At 43.1% G+C, this 21706-nt stretch overlaps 2 protein-coding genes across 4 annotated transcripts in view; one reads left to right on the plus strand and one right to left on the minus strand.

Moving 5' to 3' along the window:
- DNAH3 (dynein axonemal heavy chain 3) overlaps positions 1-2153 on the minus strand; it is a 236481-nt gene extending 234328 nt beyond the window's left edge. For both annotated transcript variants that reach the window (XM_070460978.1, XM_070460977.1), the window contains exon 1: positions 1891-2153. In XM_070460978.1, the coding sequence (XP_070317079.1) occupies positions 1891-1926 (36 nt within the window). In that variant the 5' untranslated portion in view covers positions 1927-2153. The remainder of the gene's footprint in view (positions 1-1890) is intronic.
- LDAF1 (lipid droplet assembly factor 1) lies at positions 1447-20813 on the plus strand. Of its 2 annotated transcripts, none has more exons than XM_020895498.2 (5): positions 1447-1555; positions 4094-4290; positions 15109-15277; positions 17422-17560; positions 18848-20813. In XM_020895498.2, the coding sequence occupies exons 2-5, from the start codon at positions 4195-4197 to the stop codon at positions 18927-18929; spliced, it is 486 nt and encodes a 161-aa protein (XP_020751157.2). In that variant the 5' UTR covers positions 1447-1555; positions 4094-4194; the 3' UTR covers positions 18930-20813. The 2 variants fall into 2 exon arrangements, with proteins under 2 accessions (XP_020751157.2, XP_020751158.2); XM_020895499.2 differs by lacking the exon at positions 1447-1555 and adding an exon at positions 2168-2262.
- Positions 20814-21706: the final 893 nt, after the last annotated feature.

A 21706-nucleotide genomic window follows, 5' to 3' on the forward strand; every position in this document is an offset into this window, starting at 1 on the left:
GCCTGATTATTTCTAGAAATATTAGTTGGTAGAACTAATACATCCTTGATGGATGGGCAAAATCAGTGAAAGAAGTAAAAACTGTATCACCTATTTAAAGTTACTAATAGAGTAAATCTTCAAAGTTCTCATCACAAGAAAAAAATTCTGTCACTGTATATGGTGACAGATGTTAACTATGCTTATTGTGGTGGTTATTTTACAATATAAACAAACACTGAATCATTGTCATACACCTGAAACTAATACTTATTTGTCATATGTCATATGCTAACTATACTGCAATTTAAAAAAAGAAAAAAAAGAAACCAAATAACCTTGAAAAAACATAGGTTTAAAAAAGCACAATACATTAAATATTTTTGGGCTCCTCCCATGTTTCTGATAGGTGCTAAGTTCTTTACAGCCATTATGGCACCAGTCCTCACGACAACCCTGTGATTGCTTTTCTCTTTCTTAAAGAGCTATTTTCCAGATGGCTACTGACATAGGTCACGGATGAAAGTATATCAATACATTTCCCTGGATGGATGGAACCTGAGAACTGTGCAGTAGCAGACCAATTTCTCGTCTATCCTTTTCTCCAAGTAAGAGTCTGACTTGGGACCAAAGTCTGGGATTGTTGGGCCCAGTTCACTGTCTTCACCAGTATGTTCTACGGCAGTTGTTCTCAACCTAGACAACTATGCAGGGAACATTTGCTGATGTTTGGTGACATTTTTGGTTGTTTGCAGGGAAGGAAAGTATTACTGGCATCTAGTGGTTGGAGGTCAGGTATGCTGCTAAACATCCGACAACTCATAGGACAGTCCCCTCAACACAACTTTTCTGCCCAAAATGTCAATAGCGCTGCCCCTTGAAAAACCCTGCTATAGGGCTGGATTTCAGGTCAGGGAACATGCGTTCCGGCTCTGGATTAGACGTTTTCATGTATAAAATGGAGATACTAACCTAACAGAGTTTTTAAGGATCTCATTGGCTCATGATATTTGCATTTGAGAAGTAATGATGAAAACCTTTCAGTCAAGGAACCGTCTCATCACTTGCCTGTCCTGAGCTCCAGAGATGCTTCCAGAAGAGGTAGCTCAGGGTATTTAGGCAGAAGCCCTAAGACCCTGTGAAAACCCATTCACACCTGCCAGTTCACCTGTCTCAGAGATGGCCGGGGCACCCTCACTACAAGCCAAGAGTGTAGGAACGGTAACTCTCTCTGAGCCTTAGTTTCTTCACGTGCTCCTCGCTCGGGTTTCTCCCGGAAGCTCCAAAATGCTGGAGCAGGGAGCCCTGGGAGGGCGGCCGGAGGCTGGAGCCGAGCGAAGGGGAGGGGCGGGGAAAGGAAGGGGAAGAGCGGGGCGGGGCCACGCGGCGGAGGGGCGTGGCTGGCTGGGGCGCGCGCGAGGGCGGAGGCTCACGCGCGAGGGCGGAGGCTCACGCGCGAGGGCGGAGGCTCACGCGCGAGGGCGGAGGCTCACGCGCGAGGGCGGAGGCTCACGCGCCCGCCCGCGGCTCCGTCAGCTCTCCTTTGCTCCGCCTGCACCGCGGCCCCGGGGACCAGGTGAGGACTCGGGCTTGGGGGACCGAGGGCCCCGGCTGGCTAGACCCCTGGGCCGGACTGGACAAATGGAGGAGCGCGGGGGCGGTGGGTTGAAAGGGGAGTCGGTGACATATACACACACACGGAGTCTCATCCTTCCCGGCCCCTGCTAGACATCCCCGCCCCCCCAACTAAGGGAGGTCTCATCCCTCCCCAGCCCCTGCGACACACACAACACACACACACACACACACACACTTCTACACCTGCTACTACTTTCGGTAAAGGATTGCCACCCCATCCCACCCCGAAGATCCCGCCCTTTCTTGGGAAACCTGGTTGGGAAGTCTCCACACCTCCTCTTCAGGAATCATCAAAACGGTGGCCCTCATCCCTGCCGGGTCTCCCTGCCCCGTCACTGCAGGGTGTACCCAAGGTGGATTTTTCTTCCCAAATTAATGACGGGGTCCTCGGTGCGACTTCTCTCCATCCCGGCTGGAACGCTCAGGCTTTCCGTTTGTCCCGGGAGGGGCGGGCGAGGAAGAGAGGGGGGCTTTTAGCGGGTGGGCCGTGGAAGGGAAAGAGCGGGTTGGCTTGTGTTTTCCTGGCTCAGCCCGGAAGGCGCGGAGATCTCAGAAGGCGGGGAACTGTGCGCTGCGTCGGATTAAGGGGTTGCCCCCTTCCCTCCTCCTGAGACCGGTCTTTGCTTGAGGAGTCCCCTCCGAGGAGTGAGTGAGAGGGATTGGTGACCAGCTGATTGTATTCTACGGCTATGGCCGATGGCTTTCTACCCACGCTATTCACATTGAACTTCCCAAACCTGTCCGGATGGCCCCTAGGTTTCCAAGGCCCTGGGAACCAGTGACGGGAGCTGGGCTTGTTCCTGCCCGTTGCAGATTTGAGATTAGGGGAGCTGAGTGCTGGGAACATGGCCAATTCTAATCTATGCCAGCTGCAGCTTCAGAGACAGAATATAGGAATGAAGGGTCTACTCCTGTCCAGTCCAGGGGATTCCTGTTTCACAAAAGGGATTGTAGCAGAGAATCTCTAGCTGGGTGATTAAAATGTGCTTTAATTTGCTACTAGACCGTATTGGAGAAGGAAATGGAAACCCACTCCAGTCCAGTCTTCTTGCCTGGAGAATCCCATGGACAGAGGAGCCTGGTGGGCTGCAGTCCATGGGGTCACAAAGAATCAGACACGACTTAGCGACTAAATAGCAACAACAACAACAGACCCTATAGATATTAGGAGATAAGTCATCCCTGGTGGCTCAGTGGTGAAGAATCTGCCTGCAATGTGGGAGATTCGGGTTCCCTCCCTGGGTTAGGAAGATCCCCTGGAGAAGAACTCCAGTATTCTTGCCTGGGAAATCCCATGGACAGAGAAGCCTGGCAGGCTACAGGCCATGGGATCCCAAGATTCCACACGACTTAGCAATTAAACCACCATCATCACTTCCCATCTCACATAATTACCATGTGGGATGTTGAGTATGGTAAATAAATGTGAACATTTAATCAGTTAATTAACATCAGTTAATTTTGTCCACTGTGATAGAATCTTTTAGCATTTGTGCTATAGGTCAGGAGATAAGTTGTAAGGAATAATGGAAAAGATATCTCTGTGACAGCCCAGCCTTACAGTATTGTTCTGGGAAATATAAAATAATAATGTATTTGTTTATATGAAAATTAAAAAGGGTTTAAAAGATAGATATATAATTTAACAAACAGCTTTTATTATTGGGACAGTTCTGGAAATTCCAGGCCATTGAGTCACAGAGTATAATTGTGGCAAAGTTTGTCCCTTTCTTGTTATGGAAGTGAGACTTAAAAGTAAATAGAGAGTAATTTATGGCACAATGTAATTGGGAGCCAACCTGTTTAGTGTGGGTAGTAAATAAAGAAATTGGCCACTGTCATTTGTTTGAGAAAGGCTTTCTGGCAAAAAAAAAAAGGCAGTGGGATTTGAAATAGTGTCTTCAGCCTTGCTTTCTTCTGTATTCTTTTCAGCATTTTATCAGGCTAAAAAAATAAACATAAGCTCTCAGAGATAATACCATTAACATCTTGTTATATGTCCATCTAGATCTTTTATTTTACTGTGGATATATGTATTTATATTATGGAGGTATACATAAAATATGTAATAATTGGTATTTTATAATTTTTTTCACATCATAGACATATTTTCATTAAATAAATATCAACATCATCTTAATGGCTATACAATACTCCATTGTATGAATTTATTATTATTTAATCTAGTTCTTATCAGTAGACAACTTTTTCCTGTTGTTTTACTATTAAGTATGTATTATAAACAGGGATAATCACACATCCTTTTGGCATGTTTTGATATAACTGATTGTTTCCTTCAGGTTCCTGGGAAATAAATTTTTGGATGAAGGTGTGTACAATTTGATACTTTGATGAATATTGCCTGGTTACCCTTCATCTCTATGCCCATCATTAGTGTGTGAGGACAGTAGAAGCCCTCATTGGGTCAATTGAGTGAAGACCAGTAATGGTTTAAGATACTTTTCATTTCTTCCAGTGACAGCAACAGACAAAGTGACGTGAGAGATTTGACTGTGCCCTGCATTGAAGAGCTTCCTGGTCGAATTAATCCTTAAAGAGACTGAAGTGGGTTTCAGGATGGCGAAAGAGGAGCCCCCGAGTACTTCAAAGGACTTGCAGGAGCTGCAGAGGAAGCTGTCTTTGCTGATAGCGTCTGTCCAGAGTAACTCCAAGGTCAGGTTCTAATCAGAGCGCATAATGGAAAATTCCAAAATAACACTAGCTTAAGACCATAGAAATTATTTCTCCCTTAAGTAGGGAAAATTTGGAGATAGATCAGAATCTTTCTAACTCACCACCATGTCATGTTTAAGTTATGACCTTCAAACTCACTGACCAAGATGACTGCTAGAGTATCAGCCATTGAATCCACATTCTAAGCAGTAAGAGGCTGAGGGGAGAAAAAGACATGCAAACCACCTCCAATTTAAGGAGACTTCCTAAAAGTCACACATACACAAAACTTCCAGTTGCATCTCACAGACCAGAATTTAGTTTTCTGATCATCCCTTGTAGCAAGTATAATTCTTTAGCTGGAGATAGAGGCAACTCTCAGTCTGTACCACAGATGCCATCCTTTTGTTATAATTTTGACCTGTTACCCTAAAAATGAGAGACTACTAGTGTTTCACTAGAAACCCAGTGTCCAATGTAAATATGACATAGAACACATATGTAACTTAAAATTACCTAGTAGCCACATTTTAAAAGTTAAAAAAAAGCAGGTGAAATTAAGTTTAATAGTTATTTTACTAAATCTGATATATCTAAAATGTATCATTTTAACATGTAATCATTATAAAAATATTTTAAAAGTTATTGAGATGTTTTACATTCTTTTTATACTAAGTCTTTGAAATCAGTGTGTATTTACACTTACAGGACATTTCCATTTGAACTAGCCACTTAACAAGTGCTCAGGAGCCATTCAGTGGCGGTGGGACTTGAGATAGTATATTTTGGTTTCTTGAACTTTTATATCTGTTGTTTTCTTCTATATGTCTTTCAGCATTTTTTCAGGGGAAATAACAGCTCTCAGAGATAATATTATTAACATTTTGTTGAATGCCCTTCTAGACTTTTTTCTACGCAATACATATATGTATGTAACAAAGTGAGCTGGTTGATGATCTGATTTTTGTATTTGATGCCACAATTCCACTAGGATCTCTGAGGACCCACCCCTTTGTAGTCTAGAGCAGTGTACTCTATAGGAAACTTTTCTGAACTCATCCCAAAATGCCTCTGGCACTTTGTGCATCTAGCAAGCTATTTTTAGATTAGACAAGTAACTTTCTAGTCAGCAGACTGAGATTCTTGTTACTAATGTTAGTGAGAAAGGTGCTCATACTTATTTACATTTTCAGTTGATTCTCATTATCTGTGTTCTGTTGACTCACCTCAGACACTGAACCATTCCAATTGCATCTCACAGATCAGTTGAACCTTTGCTCAAATGGGAAATAGGTTCTGGCAAACTTCTGGTGCCAACGTTTTCATCAGCCAATAAAACCATAGCCTGTTTTGTGTGTCTTTGTTTAAAGGCACCTTTATCCTATACATACTGTTGATTTATTAAGATTGAGCTCCAGGCCAACAGCCTATACTATATAGGCAGCTGTATCTCTTGCCTGAATGAAGTTTGTCTGGTATTTGCATTTTCTCTATAAGGCACATCACAGCCTTCTTATTCCTAGGAATACAAGCCAGTACTGCTACACATTTTAAATGGGAAAATCACCACCACCAACCAAAAAACCCCATAAAAATGCAGAAAGAGATGGCAGTAAATATACCATGAAAAGGACAGTTGTATAGAGAGCTGAAACAAGAAGGTAGAGTGTTAACCTAGTTTGACCTCAGATGCAAACATGTGCCTCAGGTGGTTCATATTTTTCACTGCTGTGTGCATGCCCATGAAAGCACCTTAAAGTGTTGATTTTAGGGTGACAAACCAATTTTAGTGAGTAGGCAAGTTCACAGATAAGGATTCTGCAAATAATAGGAATTGACTATACACTAATTAACCTTGGTTGAGCACTTACTATATGCCAGGCACTGTGCTAGGCACTTGACATCTCTTAACTTATTTAATATTTACATCTACCTTCTAAGGTAGGCATTTTGAAGCATTAGAACTCTGACTTCTTGGCATTTCTTCATTTTTTCACCTTAGATCCTCAGCCACGGTCAGTGGAGTGGGTTTGAACTAGATAACTTCCAGGGCAGTCGACTCCCAGAATGAGGGATGGATCATCAGTTTGCTCAGCCTTGATGTTCTTCAGATAGTCCTGAGGTAGAGTAGTTTCTTTTAAATTTTTTAATTATATTAATTGAATTGAAAAGAAAGTGAAAGTGAAGTCGCTCAGTTATGTCTGACTCTTTGTTACCCCATGGACTGTAGCCCACCAGGCTCCTCCATCCATGGGATTCTCCAGGCAAGAATACTGGAGTGGGTTGCCATTTCCTTCTCCAGGGGATCTACCCAACCCAGGGATCGAACCCAGGTCTCCCGCATTGCAGGCAGACACTTTAACCTCTGAGCCACCAGGGAAGCCCATATTAACTGATTAACTAGTATTAATTGTGTCTGAGTAGAGTAATATTGGCAGACAAAGGAGGGGAAATCACCTGTAAACCCATCACTGATAAATCTAGTGATGGTATTATCTTTTTTTTGTTGTTATTATTAGGCCTCTTCAGTATGTAATTTTTAGATACAGTGTTTTTAATTATGGCAGATGTAGTTCTATATTTTTGTTTGGTATTGTATATTGGTGTTTTTCCATATTGAAGCATAGGTCTTCCTACCAATTGCTTTTTTGGTGGTAGAAACTTCCCTCAGATTGATATACCATAATTTGTATAGTCATCCCCTTGCTTCAATGATATTTAGGTGATTTCTTTGTCCTAAGTAATTTATATCCTTAGAGTTCATAAGCCCTTTGAGTTCCAGATAAGAAGAGATGGTTTCCAGATCGAGTGTTTGTGAAACAACTCCATCATCTCTTTTAGGAAACCTCTTAAACATAAAGTCTTAATGTCTTACTTTTACGCTGACAGAGTCAGAAACCTGCCAAAAATAGCTTAAACAAACAAATGGTGGAACCTGCCCGAACTTTGGGGAAATGTAAAGCTGTCACAGAAGCCAAAGGCAAGAAATAGCAGGGCGGAGCCTCAGGAGGGGTTAAAACGGTCAGGCAGGTCCCTGGAGTCAGAGGTAACTCTCAGTGCCCTCTCTTGAACCGTATTGCTCCTCATTATAACTTTTCCTGTGTATCAGCTTCATCCTCCTCTCGCTGCAGCCTGGCTTCCTTTGCTGTCCTCTTCCCTTGGGCAGACACGCTTGCCCAAGACAGTACCTTTAACTCCCCATGTTTCCTCCAGTTCCCTGTTGACACCTTCTGTGGAACTAGGTCTTGGGGCTGCTTGATTCCTAGGAGCAAGAATCTCCTTGACCAAGTCACCTATAACCAGGGAGATGGCAGCTGGGCTGGGACTTTTCATTTCATGGGTGTAAACATGGCTTCAGGGGTATATCCCTGCTGTGGGAGGGGGCAGCTTTCAGAGAGGAGAGAGAGAGCATGGGCTGGGCAGATACTGCTCCCCCACCCCGCCCTGTCAGTGATATCTCCATGTGGATTACCTGTGACAAAATCGTTTTGCTGTCATGCTGGCCCTTTCCTTCCACAAAGGATGTTTTTGAGTTACCTCCTTTGCACCTGAGTCCCAATCCTGAATTATAGGACCATAATCTAGAAGAAACTATCACATAGAACCTTGGATTTGTCATTACCAGTGATTTTAAATAATCCTGATCCCTCTGCCCTCCAGAGCCCTTCTGGTAGCAAAGGACAGTGGATACTGATTATTTTTTTTTCGTTCTCAGACCAGGGAATTAGCCTGTCTTCTAAATAGTTCTGGATGGAGGCTTCATGTCCTTAAACACTGGCCACGTCATCCCTACTTTGGAACCTCCCATACTCATGTGTGCATTTTAAAATAAGTCATCTTTGTCTGACCTTGGGCAAGTTGCTCAGGCTCACTGACTCTACATCTCATCTTCTCTAAAATAAGCAACGCCAGGCTCATAGATTTGTTGTGAGGATGATCTCAGATGCTATTTGAGAAGGCCTTCGCACAGAGTCTGGCACTTAATGGTGCCAGTCTGTTCCAACGTTGCATTCCTGGGTTATTCAGCACTGCCCCATGCCTGTAAAATCCTGATTAGAATACCTGGATCTATTTCAGGGTAGGGATGGAAAATGTTCCTGAGTGATAAGCTCTCCCACTTTCTGTCCTTCAATTGTGTCACCCTCTGTTGCCTGGGAGAATGAAAAGTTAATTGCTATATTCTAATTCCCAAATTTAAATAATGTTAAATTTTCCCTTGTTATCTATCTCGTAGCATTGTAGACAGAAGTAAGAAGTTTATTGAAAGTCCTTAAAATAGTACTTGGCACTTGAGCATTTAATGAATATTCTCTATTATTATTAGGCATAACTGAATCATATCTTCCCCTTCTGAGACAGACTGTCGGAGCAGGGCCATCCTCCCTAAGGGAAGACAATTGCTGGGCTTAATTGTGTGCATCTCAAATTGGTCTCTCTGCATATCTGAATGACTTTCTATTTTTTGGTTGTAGGCCCCAGATTTAGAAGAGGTTAAGAAAAAATTAGATTTTTTAAGGACTGTAAGTAGTCCCTTCCTGCATTTCTCCTCTTGGATCCCCATGCCAGACAGTCCTGTTGATTTTTCATTTTTCATTCCTCTTTCATACAGCATCTCCTCCTCCTCTGCCATCAACCTAGTTTTGGCCATCATTATCTCTTGCTAGTTTCCCTGCAAATCTTCCTTGTTGCCTCTTCCACAGGACTGCCAGGTTCATCTTTTTAAAAAATAATTCCTTTGAATCTAAAAAAAGGGTACGTATGAACTTGTTTGCAGGGCAGGGATACAGGTGCAGACATAGAGAATGGACATATGGACATGGGGGAAGGGGAGAGTGGGACAAATTCAGAGAGTAGCCTTGACCTATATATGCTCAGTCAGTTCAGGCGCTCAGTTGTGTCCAACTCTTTGGACCCCATGGACTGCAGCACGCCAGGCCTCCCTGTCCATCACCAACTCCCAGAGCCTACTCAAACTCATGTCTATTGCATCGGTGATGCCATCCAACCATCTCATCCTCTGTTATCCCCTTCTCCTCCCACCTTCAATCTTTCCCAGCATCAGGGTCTTTTTCAGTGAGTCAGTTCTTCACATCAGGTGGCCAAAGTATTGGAGTTTCAGCTTCAACATCAGTCCTTCCAATGAATATTCAGGACTCATTTCCTTTAGGATGGACTGGTTGGATCTACCTGCTAGGATGTGTAAAATCATGTTGGATAGATATGCTACTGTGTGTAAAATAGCTAGTGGGAAGCTGCCCTATAGCACAGGAAGCTCAGCTCAGTGGTCTGTGATGACCTGGAGGAGTGGGATGGAAGAGTGGGAAGGAGGCTCAGGAGGGACCAGATATTTATATACTTATGGCTGATTCATGTTGTCGTCCAGCAGAAACTAGCGCAACATTGTAAAGCAATTAGAAGCCAATAAAAAATATTAAAATGTTTACATTAGTTAAAAAAATTATTCCTTTGGTTGTATGGCAGTCTTGCCCAAAAGCCAGCAGTTTGCTTCTTATTTTTTTCTAAATAAAGTTTGAGTGAGCACTTTCCAATATAAATAGGATGTGAGCCACATATATAGTTTAAAATTTTCAAGTAGTCATATTAAGAAACATAAAAAGAACTGTGTAAAATTAATTTTTAATAATGTATTTTATATAACCCAATATATGCACAATAATATAATTTCAACATATAATCAATATTAAAAAATCATTGATGAGATATCTTACATTTTAAAAAAATTTTATCTGTTTTGTAATTGGTGGAAAACTGCCTTACAAGTTTGTGTTTCTGCCATACAACAATGCAAATAGGTCATAATTATATATATATATATATATATGTATACCTTCCCTCCTGAACCTCCCTCACCTGCTCCCATCTCACCGTCTTAAGTCATGAAGCATTCTTTTTTTAATACACACAGTGTACCTCTCAATTCACATGCTAATTTTCCACTGGAAATACTTGGTCTCTATTCAGATTTCATAAAATTTGTAATTGAAAAACTATTTGAAACATACCCAACTTATTTGAAATATAATTAACTCTTTTCAATGACTGAATCAAATAGCAATTTTTAAATTTAGATTAAAAATCTGGTTTATTGGTCACACTAGCCATGTATCAGGTGCTCAGGGCCACATGTGGCTACTGTACTGGACAGTCTGGGTATGAAGTCCTAAGCCTGGAATTCTGGTGTTCCAGCCTCATCTGCTGCTCCCCACTGTGATTACTTGGGTCTCTTGTTTATGAGGATCAGAGAGAACAATTTATTCTGCCAGATGACATCTGGGGCTTTACTCAGGGTGTCTGTGGACTAGAACTGGAAAGCAACCAAGATCTGAGGCAGCTCGAAGGACTAGCCCCACTCTCTCTCACCTCTAACAGCCCTAACCAGAAGATCTCACTGGGTTCTGATGCTGGAGTATCCACAGTGTGTATTTCTAGCTCAGAGCTGATTTTTGGCACAGTCAACCTCTGACAAGAGAAGCTGAATAGCAAAGCCTTAGATAGCTTTTGTCAGAAAGGAGTAGCTGGAGGCGTTGTAGCCAGTGTACATTATGCCATTTTGTGGCCCGGCAGGAAGTAAAGTTTGTCAATACTGGAAGCCCAAGACTGATTGCTGTGGCTTCTTCAAACAGCCTTTTCTAGTTAAACAGAGGGAGTCCTATGCTTTTTCGTCATCAACTTGAACTACAGAACCCTCATGCCTTCCAGCTTGCCTCCAACTTCTGCATTTGAATCACTTGGGTGAACAAGTCGTTTAGGAGCATGTGTTTTGATTAGTGGCACCCATGATCACTGTAGCTTAAATTATGTCTTCAGTTTCCCTGCTGGCCTACACAGCCCAAAGGAAGGACCACGTTTGATGGGGAAGAGTTCTGGAATGATGGAGGCTTTCAAGGGAATGGAAACCAGCATGCCAGCACTGAGGAGAGAGATGGCATGGAGCCTAAGACGATGAGGGAAGCCTGTCCTTGTGAGGATGCTGTAAGGAAGGAGCAGATTAGCTAAGGTGGCGTGGTCAGGCCGTCTCGCCCCGTGTCCTCTCGCTCTTGCCCCGTGTTTTGTAAATAGTGATTATGTAATAGCTGAGATCACTTACAGCTCTGCGCATGTGCCTCATGAGGTACTTGCTTGACCATGGGCTACTTTTGTTCTGTAATCATATTTAAGCTCCACCTGGCAAGCCCTTGTGGCTGTGCTGTGTTGTGTTGTATTGGGGTGTGTGTTCTGATGTGTTGTGTTGTGGTTATGTTATGCTATGTCTGCTACTATGGCTCCTGTGCCAGCCTGGAGAGCATAAACATGTCTGCAGTTCCCACAGCTCTTTGAGTTTTCTTCCAGCTTCCCTGCTCTCCCCTTTCCTAACTCTGGGTTCAGCGAACAGTGAGATACAGTGAGACAGATGCTGAGGGCCTGCTCTGTATTAAAGCGGCCCTCCCCCACTGAGCCAGCTCCAGAAACCCTTTTGCCTGGTGGCGGAAGATAACCTACCTATTAACACAGCATAAGCTCACAGCAGTCATCAGGCTGTGGCCTGCCTGGTATCAGGTTGATGACATAACTATTTTCTCCTAATGAAATGGCAGCCATTGCAAACATGTGACATCCAGAGTGAAAGATTTAGCTTTGAATGCCTAGATTTTGCCACTTGGAAGCCATGTGACTCTAGGTGAGTCATTTCATCCCCACTGTTTCTCAGACTTTAATGTGTGTACAAATCACCTGGTGCTCTTGTTAAAAAACAGAATCTGATTTGTCACATCTGGGTCGGGGTCCAAGATGCTGCATTTCTAACAAGCTTCCAGGAACTTCTCTGGTGGTCCAGTGGTGAAGACTTCACCTTCCAATGCAGGTGTGGGTTTGATCACTGGTTGGGGAGCTAAGATTCCCACATGCCTCCTGGCCAAACTAAATAAATAAAACAGAAGCAATATTATAACAACAGACTGGTTCCAAATAGGAAAAGGAGTACGTCAAGGCTGTATATTGTCACCCTGCTTATTTTAACTTATGTGCAGAGTACATCATGAGAAATATTGGGCTGGAGGAAGCTCAAGCTGGAATCAAGATTTCCAGGAGAAATATCAATAACTTCAGATATGCAGATGACACCACCCTTATGGCAGAAAGTGAAGAGTAACTAAAAAGCCTCTTGATGAAATTGAAAGAGGAGAGTGAAAAAGTGGCTTAAAGCTCAATATTCAGAAAACTAAGATCATGGCATCTGGTCCCATCACTTCATGGGAAATAGATGGGGAAACAGTGGAAATAGTGGCTGACTTTATTTTTCAGGGCTCTAAAATCACTGCAGATGGTGATTGCAACCATGAAATTAAAAGACACTTACTCCTTGGAAGGAAAGTTATGACCAATCTAGATAGCATATTAAAAAGCAGAGACATATATATGTGTTAGTATACTGTAATGGTCTTTATCTTTCTGGCTTACTTCGCTCTGTATAATGGGCTCCAGTTTCATCCATCTCATTAGAACTGATTCAAATGAATTCTTTTTAATGGCTGAGTAATATTCCATGGTGTATATGTACCACAGCTTCCTCATCCATTCGTCTGCTGATGGGCATCTGGGTTGCTTCCATGTCCTGGCTATTATAAACAGTGCTGCGATGAACATTGGGGTGCACGTGTCTCTTTCAGATCTGGTTTCTTTGGTGTGTATGCCCAGAAGTGGGATTGCTGGGTCATATGGCAGTTCTATTTCCAGCTTTTTAAGGAATCTCCACACTGTTTTCCATAGTGGCTGTACTAATTTGCATTCCCACCAACAGTGTAAGAGGGTTCCCTTTTCTCCACACCCTCTCCAGCATTTATTGCTTGTAGACTTTTGGATAGCAGCCATCCTGACTGGCGTATAATGGTACCTCATTGTGGTTTTGATTTGCATTTCTCTGATAATGAGTGACGTTGAGCATCTTTTCATGTGTTTGTTAGCCATCTGTATGTCTTCCTTGGAGAAATGTCTGTTGAGTTCTTTGGCCCATTTTATGATTGGGTCATTTATTTTTCTGGAGTTGAGCTGGAGGAGTTGCTTGTATATTTTTGAGATTAATCCTTTGTCTGTTGCTTCGTTTGCTATTATTTTCTCCCAATCTGAGGGCTGTCTTTTCACCTTGCTTATAGTTTCCTTTGTTGTGCAAAAGCTTTTAAGTTTCATTAGGTCCCATTTGTTTATTTTTGCTTTTATTTCTAAAATTCTGGGATGTGGGTCATAGAGGATCCTGCTGTGATTTATGTCGGAGAGTGTTTTGCCTATGTTCTCCTCTAGGAGTTTGATAGTCTCTGGTCTTACATTTAGATCTTGGTAATGATAACCCTATATGCAAAACAGAAAAAGAGACTCAGATATATAGAACAGACTTGTGGACTCTGGGAGAAGGCAAGGGTGGGATGTTTCAAGAGAACAGCATTGAAACATGTATATTATCTAGGGTGAAACAGATCACCAGCCCAGATTGGGTGCATGAGACAGGTGCTCGGGCCTGGTACACTGGGAAGACCCAGAAGGATCGGGTGGAGAGGGAGGTGGGAGGGGGGACTGGGATGGGGAATACATGTAAATCCATGGCTGATTCATTTCAATGTATGACAAAAACTACTGTAATGATGTAAAGTAATTAGCCCATTAAAAAAAAAAAAAAGGGAAAAAAAAAAAAAAAGCAGAGACATTACTTTGCCAACAAAGGTCCATCTAGTCAAGGCTGTGGTTTTTCCAGTGGTCATGTATGGATGTGAGAGTTGGACAGTGAAGCTAAGCACCGAAGAATTGATGCTTTTGAACTGTGGTGTTGGAGAAGACTGTTGAGAGTCCCTTGGACTGTGAGAAGATCCAACCAGTCCATCCTAAAGGAGATCAGTCCTGGGTGTTCATTGGAGGGACTGATGTTGAAGCGGAAACAAATACTTTGGCCACCTGATACAAAGAGTTGACTCATGGGAAAAGAACTAGTGCTAGGAAGGATTAGGGGCGGGAGGAGGAGGGGACGACAGAGGATGAGATGGCTGGATGGCATCACCAACTCGATGGACATGGGTTTGGGTAGACTCCGAGAGTTCGTAATGGACAGGGAGGCCTGGCATGCTGTGATTCATGGGGTCGCAAAGAGTCGGACACGACTGAGCGATAGAACTGAACTGAACTGAATATTGTAACAAATTCATTAAAGACCCCCCCCCCCAAAAAAAAAACCCCAAAGAAGCTCCCAGGTGATGCCAAGTAGCCAGGACTTAACCTCCCTCAGTAGCCTCAGCTGTGAGGTAAGCAGCTAGTTGTACATATGTTGAAGTGAAGTGTTGGTCACTCAGTCGTCTGACTCTTTGCAGCCCCATGGACTGTAGCCCTCCAGGTTCCTCTGTCCATGGAATTCACCAGGCAAGAATACTGGAGTGGGTTGCCATTCCCTTCTCCAGGGGATCTCCGCAACCCAGGGGTCGAACCCCTGCCTCCCCGCATAGTGGGCAGATTCTTTACCGTCTGAGCCACCACATCAGAGCATATGCTGAGCGTGTCTTCTGAGAGGGTGTGTGTGAAGCAGTAGAGCAGTAGTGCCTGGGTCTTTCCTTCTTTCACAAGACTTGAGGTTGGGTGGGCCCTCAAACTTAACCGCTGTCCACAGCTGCCTTAAGTTGTTGCTGGGGCAACTCATGTCTTGGAAGGATTATTATTGTTGACTTCTTATCAGTGGGCCTTCCAACCTTTTGACCTTGGCTTATACTTCCTGCAGCTCGGGCAAACTCATCAACCTGGGATTCAGACATGGCTTTCACACCTGCCCTTCCCCTTTGTCCACAGGTGGTTTCCTTTATGAAGTCTCCAGTGGGTCAGTACCTGGACCAGCATCCTTTTCTGACCCTCACCTTGCTGGTGTTTGTTGCTGTGTCAGCTGTTCCTGTCGGCTTCTTCCTGCTCCTCGTGGTGCTCACCTCCCTGGCTGCTTTTGTGGGAGTCATATTACTGGAAGGTATCCTACTCATTTACCCACCCTCTTGGAAAATGACTCACTCCTGTCAAATGTTGCTGTTCTTGTCAAAATCACATCAACCAAGGCAGCTTGTTGGAGTAGTTAAAACATGGACTCTGGAATCTGTTAGAATTCCACCTCCCCCAGTGTGATTTTGGACACGTTGTTTACTCTCTCTGAGCCTCAAATTCCGCATATGTAAAATAGGGATGTAATAATACTGTCTCAGAGAATTGTGAGGATTGAAACCTATAGTTCTGTAAAGTACTTAGCACAGTCCTTGACACAGAGTAGCTTCTCCATGAAAGCTAACTGTTGTCATTAAACAGAGAAGCCATTCACTCAACAGACAGTTATTGAGCATCTGTCACATGCCAGGTGCCTTGCTGTGTATTGAGGGTCCCCCTTCACCTTTCCTCCTGAAGTCCCACTGCCTTTTGCCAGCTTCCCCCTGAGTTGCTAAAAGTACTGAGAAAGTAAATCTGATTGGCTCAGTTTGCCTTTTCAAACCAGATCATAATCCGCAAAGAGATGTCTTCCATTTCTTTGTGGTTGTTAGCCATCCTTTGAAAAATACTGATCTAGGATTTTGTGAATCTTTATGAAAAGGTAGCACATCTGTTTACTTTCTCTATTTTCCTTTCTTTCCATGCTCCATCCCTGAAACTGTCACTGTGAAGTACCGGGTGGGCTATTTGACCACTTGTGAGGCAAGGGGAAGGAGGTCTGCCATGCAGCATTTGCTATGTTATTAATTCTACATTGGAAGGGGAAATTTGGCTATGAGGGAGGCAAGAGAAAGTGTGCTGAGCAGGCAAAAACTACCACAGACTGTTACGTGTGTGATAGTCATTTAATCGTCATGCCATCACTTAGAGCTAGTTATTATTATATTCCTTTTACAGATGAGTGAAACTAGAACTCTAAGGAGGCCCAGGAAGTCATACTACAAATGCCTTAACTAGGGTCAAACTCAGTCATGTCAACTATAAAAAGTCATGCTCTTTCTGTAGTACCTTTTACTATTTTCCCCCATATACCCCATATTATAAAAATATATTTGCTCTGCACTTATTAGATGCTAACTCATTAATATTCCCGTTAAACATAATGATGGGTAAAATGATCATTCAGACCTTATGGTTACTGCATAATGGTTGCCAGGTGGGGTTGTAAAAGATGTAATCAAAAGTTATGTTTAGATTTTGCTTTACTTAGCCTGCATAACCTTTATTTCCATAGGTTGTAGGTAAGTGCAAGTTATAGTATTTGTTAGGCACTTTGAAACATTGGACGTAATTTACCACCCCTATTACTGTCTTGGCTAACTCCTTCTGGAGGATTCCATTGGGAGTCCATCCCTGACCTTGAGGGTGAGGGAGTTTCAAATTCAAATACCCATGGGCCAGGCAGATAGCAAAAGTGAGCAAAGCAGTCCAAGAACGATACAGTTGGGTACACTGGGGCCTGGAAGAAACTGGAAGGTCAGTCAATTGGTGCCATGCAACGATGCTCATGTGGGTATTGAGACTGCCTCCTTTTTAAAGTAATGCCAGAAGTCTGGATTTTTATGGGAAATCTGCTCACTTCAGTTCAGTTCAGTCGCTTAGTCGTGTCCGACTCTTTGCGACCCCATGAACCGCAGCACTCCAGGCCTCCCTGTCCATCACCAACTCCCGGAGTCCACCCAAACCCATATCCATTGAGTCGGTGATGCCATCCAACCATCTCATCCTCTGTCATCCCCTTCTCCTCCTGCCGTCAATCTTTCCCAGCATCAGGGGCTTTTCAAATGAGTCCACTATCCACATCAGGTGGCCAAATTATTGGAGTTTCCGCTTCAACATCAGTCCCCCCAGTGAACACCCAGGGCTGATCTCCTTTAGGTTGGACTGGTTGGATCTCCTCGCAGTCCAAGGGACTCTCAACAGTCTTCTCCAATACCACAGTACAAAAGCATCAATTTTTCTGCGCTCAGCTTTCTTCACAGTCCAACTCTCACATCCATACATGACCACTGGAAAACCATAGCCTTGACTGGATGGACCTTTCTGAATTAACTGTTGTTTTAAGCCCATTGGTACAGGGTTTGTCATTTTCAGTCTGTTTTCGATGAGTGATTCTTTTGACATGCTCTCCTCCAGGACTGGTCATCTCTGTGGGCGGCCTCTCACTGCTTTGTGTCCTGTGTGGCTTGGGCTTTGTGTCCCTCGTCATATCAGGGACAATCATGGTGTCCTGCATGGTAGTCTCCAGCCTCATCAACTGCTGGTTTTCTCTTAGGTAAGTACATGTCAGTGCAGTAATTCAGTCTTTACCATTTGGGGAGATTCTCACAAATGACACCGTAACACTGGTCACATCACACTCAGTCTTCAAAGCTAGGAGGTGCCTATATCTGAGGAGATCCTCACATCTCTTCTTATGGAGGAGTAAGGTTTCCTTCTCAATTTTTTTTTAGAAAATTATCAGGTAGTAAGGTAGTAATGCTTTGGTAATGAAAAACCTAAAGAGATACTAGCTTAAAGAAATAGGAATTTATTTTTATTGCATAGCAAAAAGCTAGAGATAGCTCAGTACTGGCACAGAGCCAGCCTAGCGTCCTCAAGGTACCAGGCACCTTCTGCTTTTCTGTGTTGCCCATTGACCTGTCACCTCATGACCACAAGAAAGCTGCTGTGGCCTGGGCTACACCAACCGCATTCAAGGCAGGATGAAGGGAGAAATAAATGAGTCCTCCCTCACCAACTGAGTATGATCTTTTTTATCAAGTAAATGAAATCTTTCTTAGAACCTCCCCCTTTCTTAGCCCAAGCAACCTCATTGGCTGGAATTTTGGCAGATGGCCATGCTAAACTGGAAGGGAGGCTGGGAAGTAGAGTATAATCCCACAAGGAAAAAAACTTTAAGAATGTGTGTTGGTCAGCCAAGCTCTAGTGTGTGCCATAGTTCCCCACCATGCATTATCAGTGTTAGGAAGGCTACTTGAAATTCAGAGACAATCCATGGAGCCAGTTAAGTTAATACCAATAGTGTTACCTCTGCTTTCACTTCCCTCTGAAACCTATCATCACTGGGATGAAAAAAGACAGACCTATTTCTCTCCCCCTACTACATCTCCCTTCTGTTAATGATGTAAAGAAATGGTCAGTTAATTAGGATTTGGTGATAGGGGTCTGAATCCCAGCTATGCCATTTTTTAGCTGTGTGATCTTGAACTCGGTATCCAACATCTCTGTTCTCAATTTTCTTTCACGGGTTAAACAGGGCTACTCCTTGCTCTACCTCTCTCACTGGATTGTTGTAAGGGCACAAACAGTAATTGGAGAAAATGTAATATCCAAATTAGAACAGGGAAAAGGATCATAACCTCTACCCCTAACTCAGGCATTTTAACCTCGTGTCCCCAGTTTCCTCATCTGTAAAGTTAGTGTAGCTCCAAATCTGGTGTGGTTGCAAGAAGCAGCCAAAAATAAACCAACAAAGAATGTCATTTATTGAGTCGTGTACACTCAACATTGCTCTTTAAAGAGGCCTTAGAACTAATCATTTCCTCTTGTTACCAAACAGGCTGTTGCCGCAACACAACTCCAGCGGTGACTGTCCGCTGGCCATGAAGTCTGCACACGTAGAGCGGCTCTGCCAGGAATGACCAGCTGAATGGAACCAAAGATTTTATTCAAGCCCCTCTGGAACACCGTTGGATCATCTTTGCCGCCTAGGATTATGACTTAGAAGGGACGGGTAGTTAAACACTTCCTGGAGGCGTCCTCTAGCTTTTTCACTTACTTGTTGGGTCCTGCAGTAGACAGTTTTGGAGATCTTGTTGCTCTGGGTCAGTTCCATCAGCTGACCCAGCCTCACTAGGAGAGTCAGCAAAGAATCCCATTGGCTTGGCGGCTCTTCGAGCCTCTCATCTCCTCCCCAGAGATGCAGATCTGACCTTGGCAAGGGCTCGAGCCTCTACAGGCCGGTCACCCGATTCCCAAAGGCTCAGATCGTGTATCTGAAGTCCAGTTTGGGTAACCATAGCTTGTTTTTCCTTTTTCTTTCTTTTTAATGAGAGCTGCTTATTTCTTCACTCATTTGAAAAAAGAGGTAGGGGGAAAAATCCAAAACAGAACAAGCTCTTCTGCCTTATGACCCTTTTATCAGAAAGATAAACAGCATTTGGGAATAATGGCCTCTCAGACAAAGTTAGAAAATAGAGTCCAAACTTATCCTTATGGCCAAGAGCTTTTTTTCTAAGTCTAAAGGTATCGTTTCCACCTTGAATACTGTTCAGTGATGTTTCTCTTTAAAATATTTGCACTTGACACTTTTGCATTGTATTAAGGAAGTTGTCTTGTTAAGCCATTTCTTCAAAAAGTCCTATGCAAATGCTAAACAACTACAAAAATTTTTTAAATCCTATGGTATTTCTACTTCAGTAGCTTATTTGCTATGGAATTTTATTAAGTAAATATTTATTTAGATGAGCTTTTTTTCTTTACTCTTTATTTCCACATTCTCTCTAGACATCATACCCATTTAGTCCTTCTGTGTCAATTTAATGGCAGATCCTGGGTAATAAGGCTTTTCTAGTTGCTAGTGGTAGACGCTCAACTCAAAGTGGCTTTAAAAAATGGAAGTAGAGGGGGAAGAGATTAATTTCACTGAAATAAAAAGTCAAGAGGTGGGTCTTTAGGCACTGCTGGATCCAGGGGCTCAAGTGATGTCATTAAACATCTTTGTCTCTTCATCTCTCAGCACCACTTTTCTCAGTGTTAAATGACTTTTACACAGTCCCTCCTCTTGTGGAGGTCCCAGCAGCTCTTAATTTTACATCAGCCTCATAGTTAGCACTCCATATTGGGCAAAGAGGCTGCTGTTTTCCAATAATACATTCAGATTTTCGCTCTGATTGGACAGACTTGAGTCAAGTGGGCAACCCTGAACCAAGTGCAGGGGAAAGTGGAGGATAGAATACGCTAATGGATCAGGGCTGGGACATATGTGCATTCAGGAACCAGGAGAGGGAATGGGGAAGCCCCCTCTGACTCTGCATAGGTGAGAGTGATAGGGTATTAGAGATGGGAGGACGATCTGACCCCAAAGGAAAAAGGGCAGACAGAAGCAAATACTTGCTATTTGATTCAGGAGAACTTGAAGCCTTTAATTAATTTGGTACTTTTTCTGTATCCCATGACAGTCAGCCCCACCTGTCCTTAAAGGTGCCTTCAACTCTGTTAGAGAACAGGAACTGCATATTCCTGCCAATACATGGGAGTATATATTAATATTAACAGTTACTGTTTATTGAATGTTTCCTACTTAAATGCAAGTGTCTGCTACTAGCTGTCTAAACTAAATACCCTGCTGGGTTCTGAGCTTCAGAAATGAAGAGTGAAAAGGCCCTTGGCCTCCTGAAGTTTACTTTCTAATGTAGGAGTTACTTAAGTGTATTAATTATCTCTTGTTGCATAACGGTTTACAAAGAGCATGTTTGTTTTCCCACATTTTTGGTATGTTAGAAATACAGGTCTGGCTTAGCTGAGTCCTTTGTTGTTTAGTCACTGAGTTATGTCCGACTGTTTGTGACCCCATGGACTATAGCCTGCCGGGCTCTTCTGTTCATGGTATTTTCCAGACAGGAATACTGGAGTGGGTTGCCATTGCCTTCTCTAAGCTGAGTTCTTTGCACGACAGCAATAACAGTGATGTCAGGGCTGGGTTCTCCTTTGAGGCTCAACCCGGAAAGGATCCGCATCCAAGCTCACATAGTCATTGGCAGCATCCATTTCCTTGTAGGCTTTGGGGCTGAATTCCTCAATCCCTGTCATAAAGAAGCTCATAACCTGGCAGCCTGCTTCTTCAAAACTACCAGGGAAGAGGGTCTCTTAGCAAGATGGGCATTACAGTCTATAGCACATAATCATGTACACATAATCACATACATTCTGTGGGTTAGAAGCAATCGGGTCCCACTCACACTAAGAAGAGGGATCATATAAGGGAACGCATATCCCAGATGGGAGTTATGGGCTCCATCTTACAGGGTACCTGCTACAAGTAAACAAAATATCAGATTATGGTAAGTGAGTTAAAGAAAGTCAAAAGGGCAGGCCATGTCAGCCACAGCAATCTTCTCTTTGAACCACAGAATGAGAATTTGTCACCATGCCAAGAGCTGGGGTTATTCCCCTGCAGAGGGCACAGGAACACAAAGCCCAAAGACTGGAAGGAGCTTAAGGAAAAAAAAAATGATATCAATGTGACTGGACTTGGTGAGCAAAGGATAAATGGAGGAGAGACAGGAGCCCATCATACAAGACCTCATAGGGTAAGAAATTTATAGCAAAGAGCAACGGGAAGATGATAAAGAATTTCACACTTTGCATTAAGAGAAACGTAGATTAGACTTTTTTTTTTGAAAGATAATTCATTTAT

This window comes from Odocoileus virginianus, chromosome 33 (assembly GCF_023699985.2).
Source record: "Odocoileus virginianus isolate 20LAN1187 ecotype Illinois chromosome 33, Ovbor_1.2, whole genome shotgun sequence".
NCBI lineage: Eukaryota > Metazoa > Chordata > Mammalia > Artiodactyla > Cervidae > Odocoileus > Odocoileus virginianus.

Excerpts from the sequence above, each read along its gene's own strand:
- LDAF1 (XM_020895498.2), top strand. The coding sequence starts at position 4,195 with ATGGCGAAAGAGGAGCCCCCGAGTACTTCAAAGGACTTGCAGGAGCTG. Across the intron at positions 4,291-15,108 it reads CTGTCCAGAGTAACTCCAAG|GTGGTTTCCTTTATGAAGTC; the intron begins GTCAGGTTCTAA and ends CTTTGTCCACAG. Across the intron at positions 17,561-18,847 it reads AACTGCTGGTTTTCTCTTAG|GCTGTTGCCGCAACACAACT; the intron begins GTAAGTACATGT and ends GTTACCAAACAG.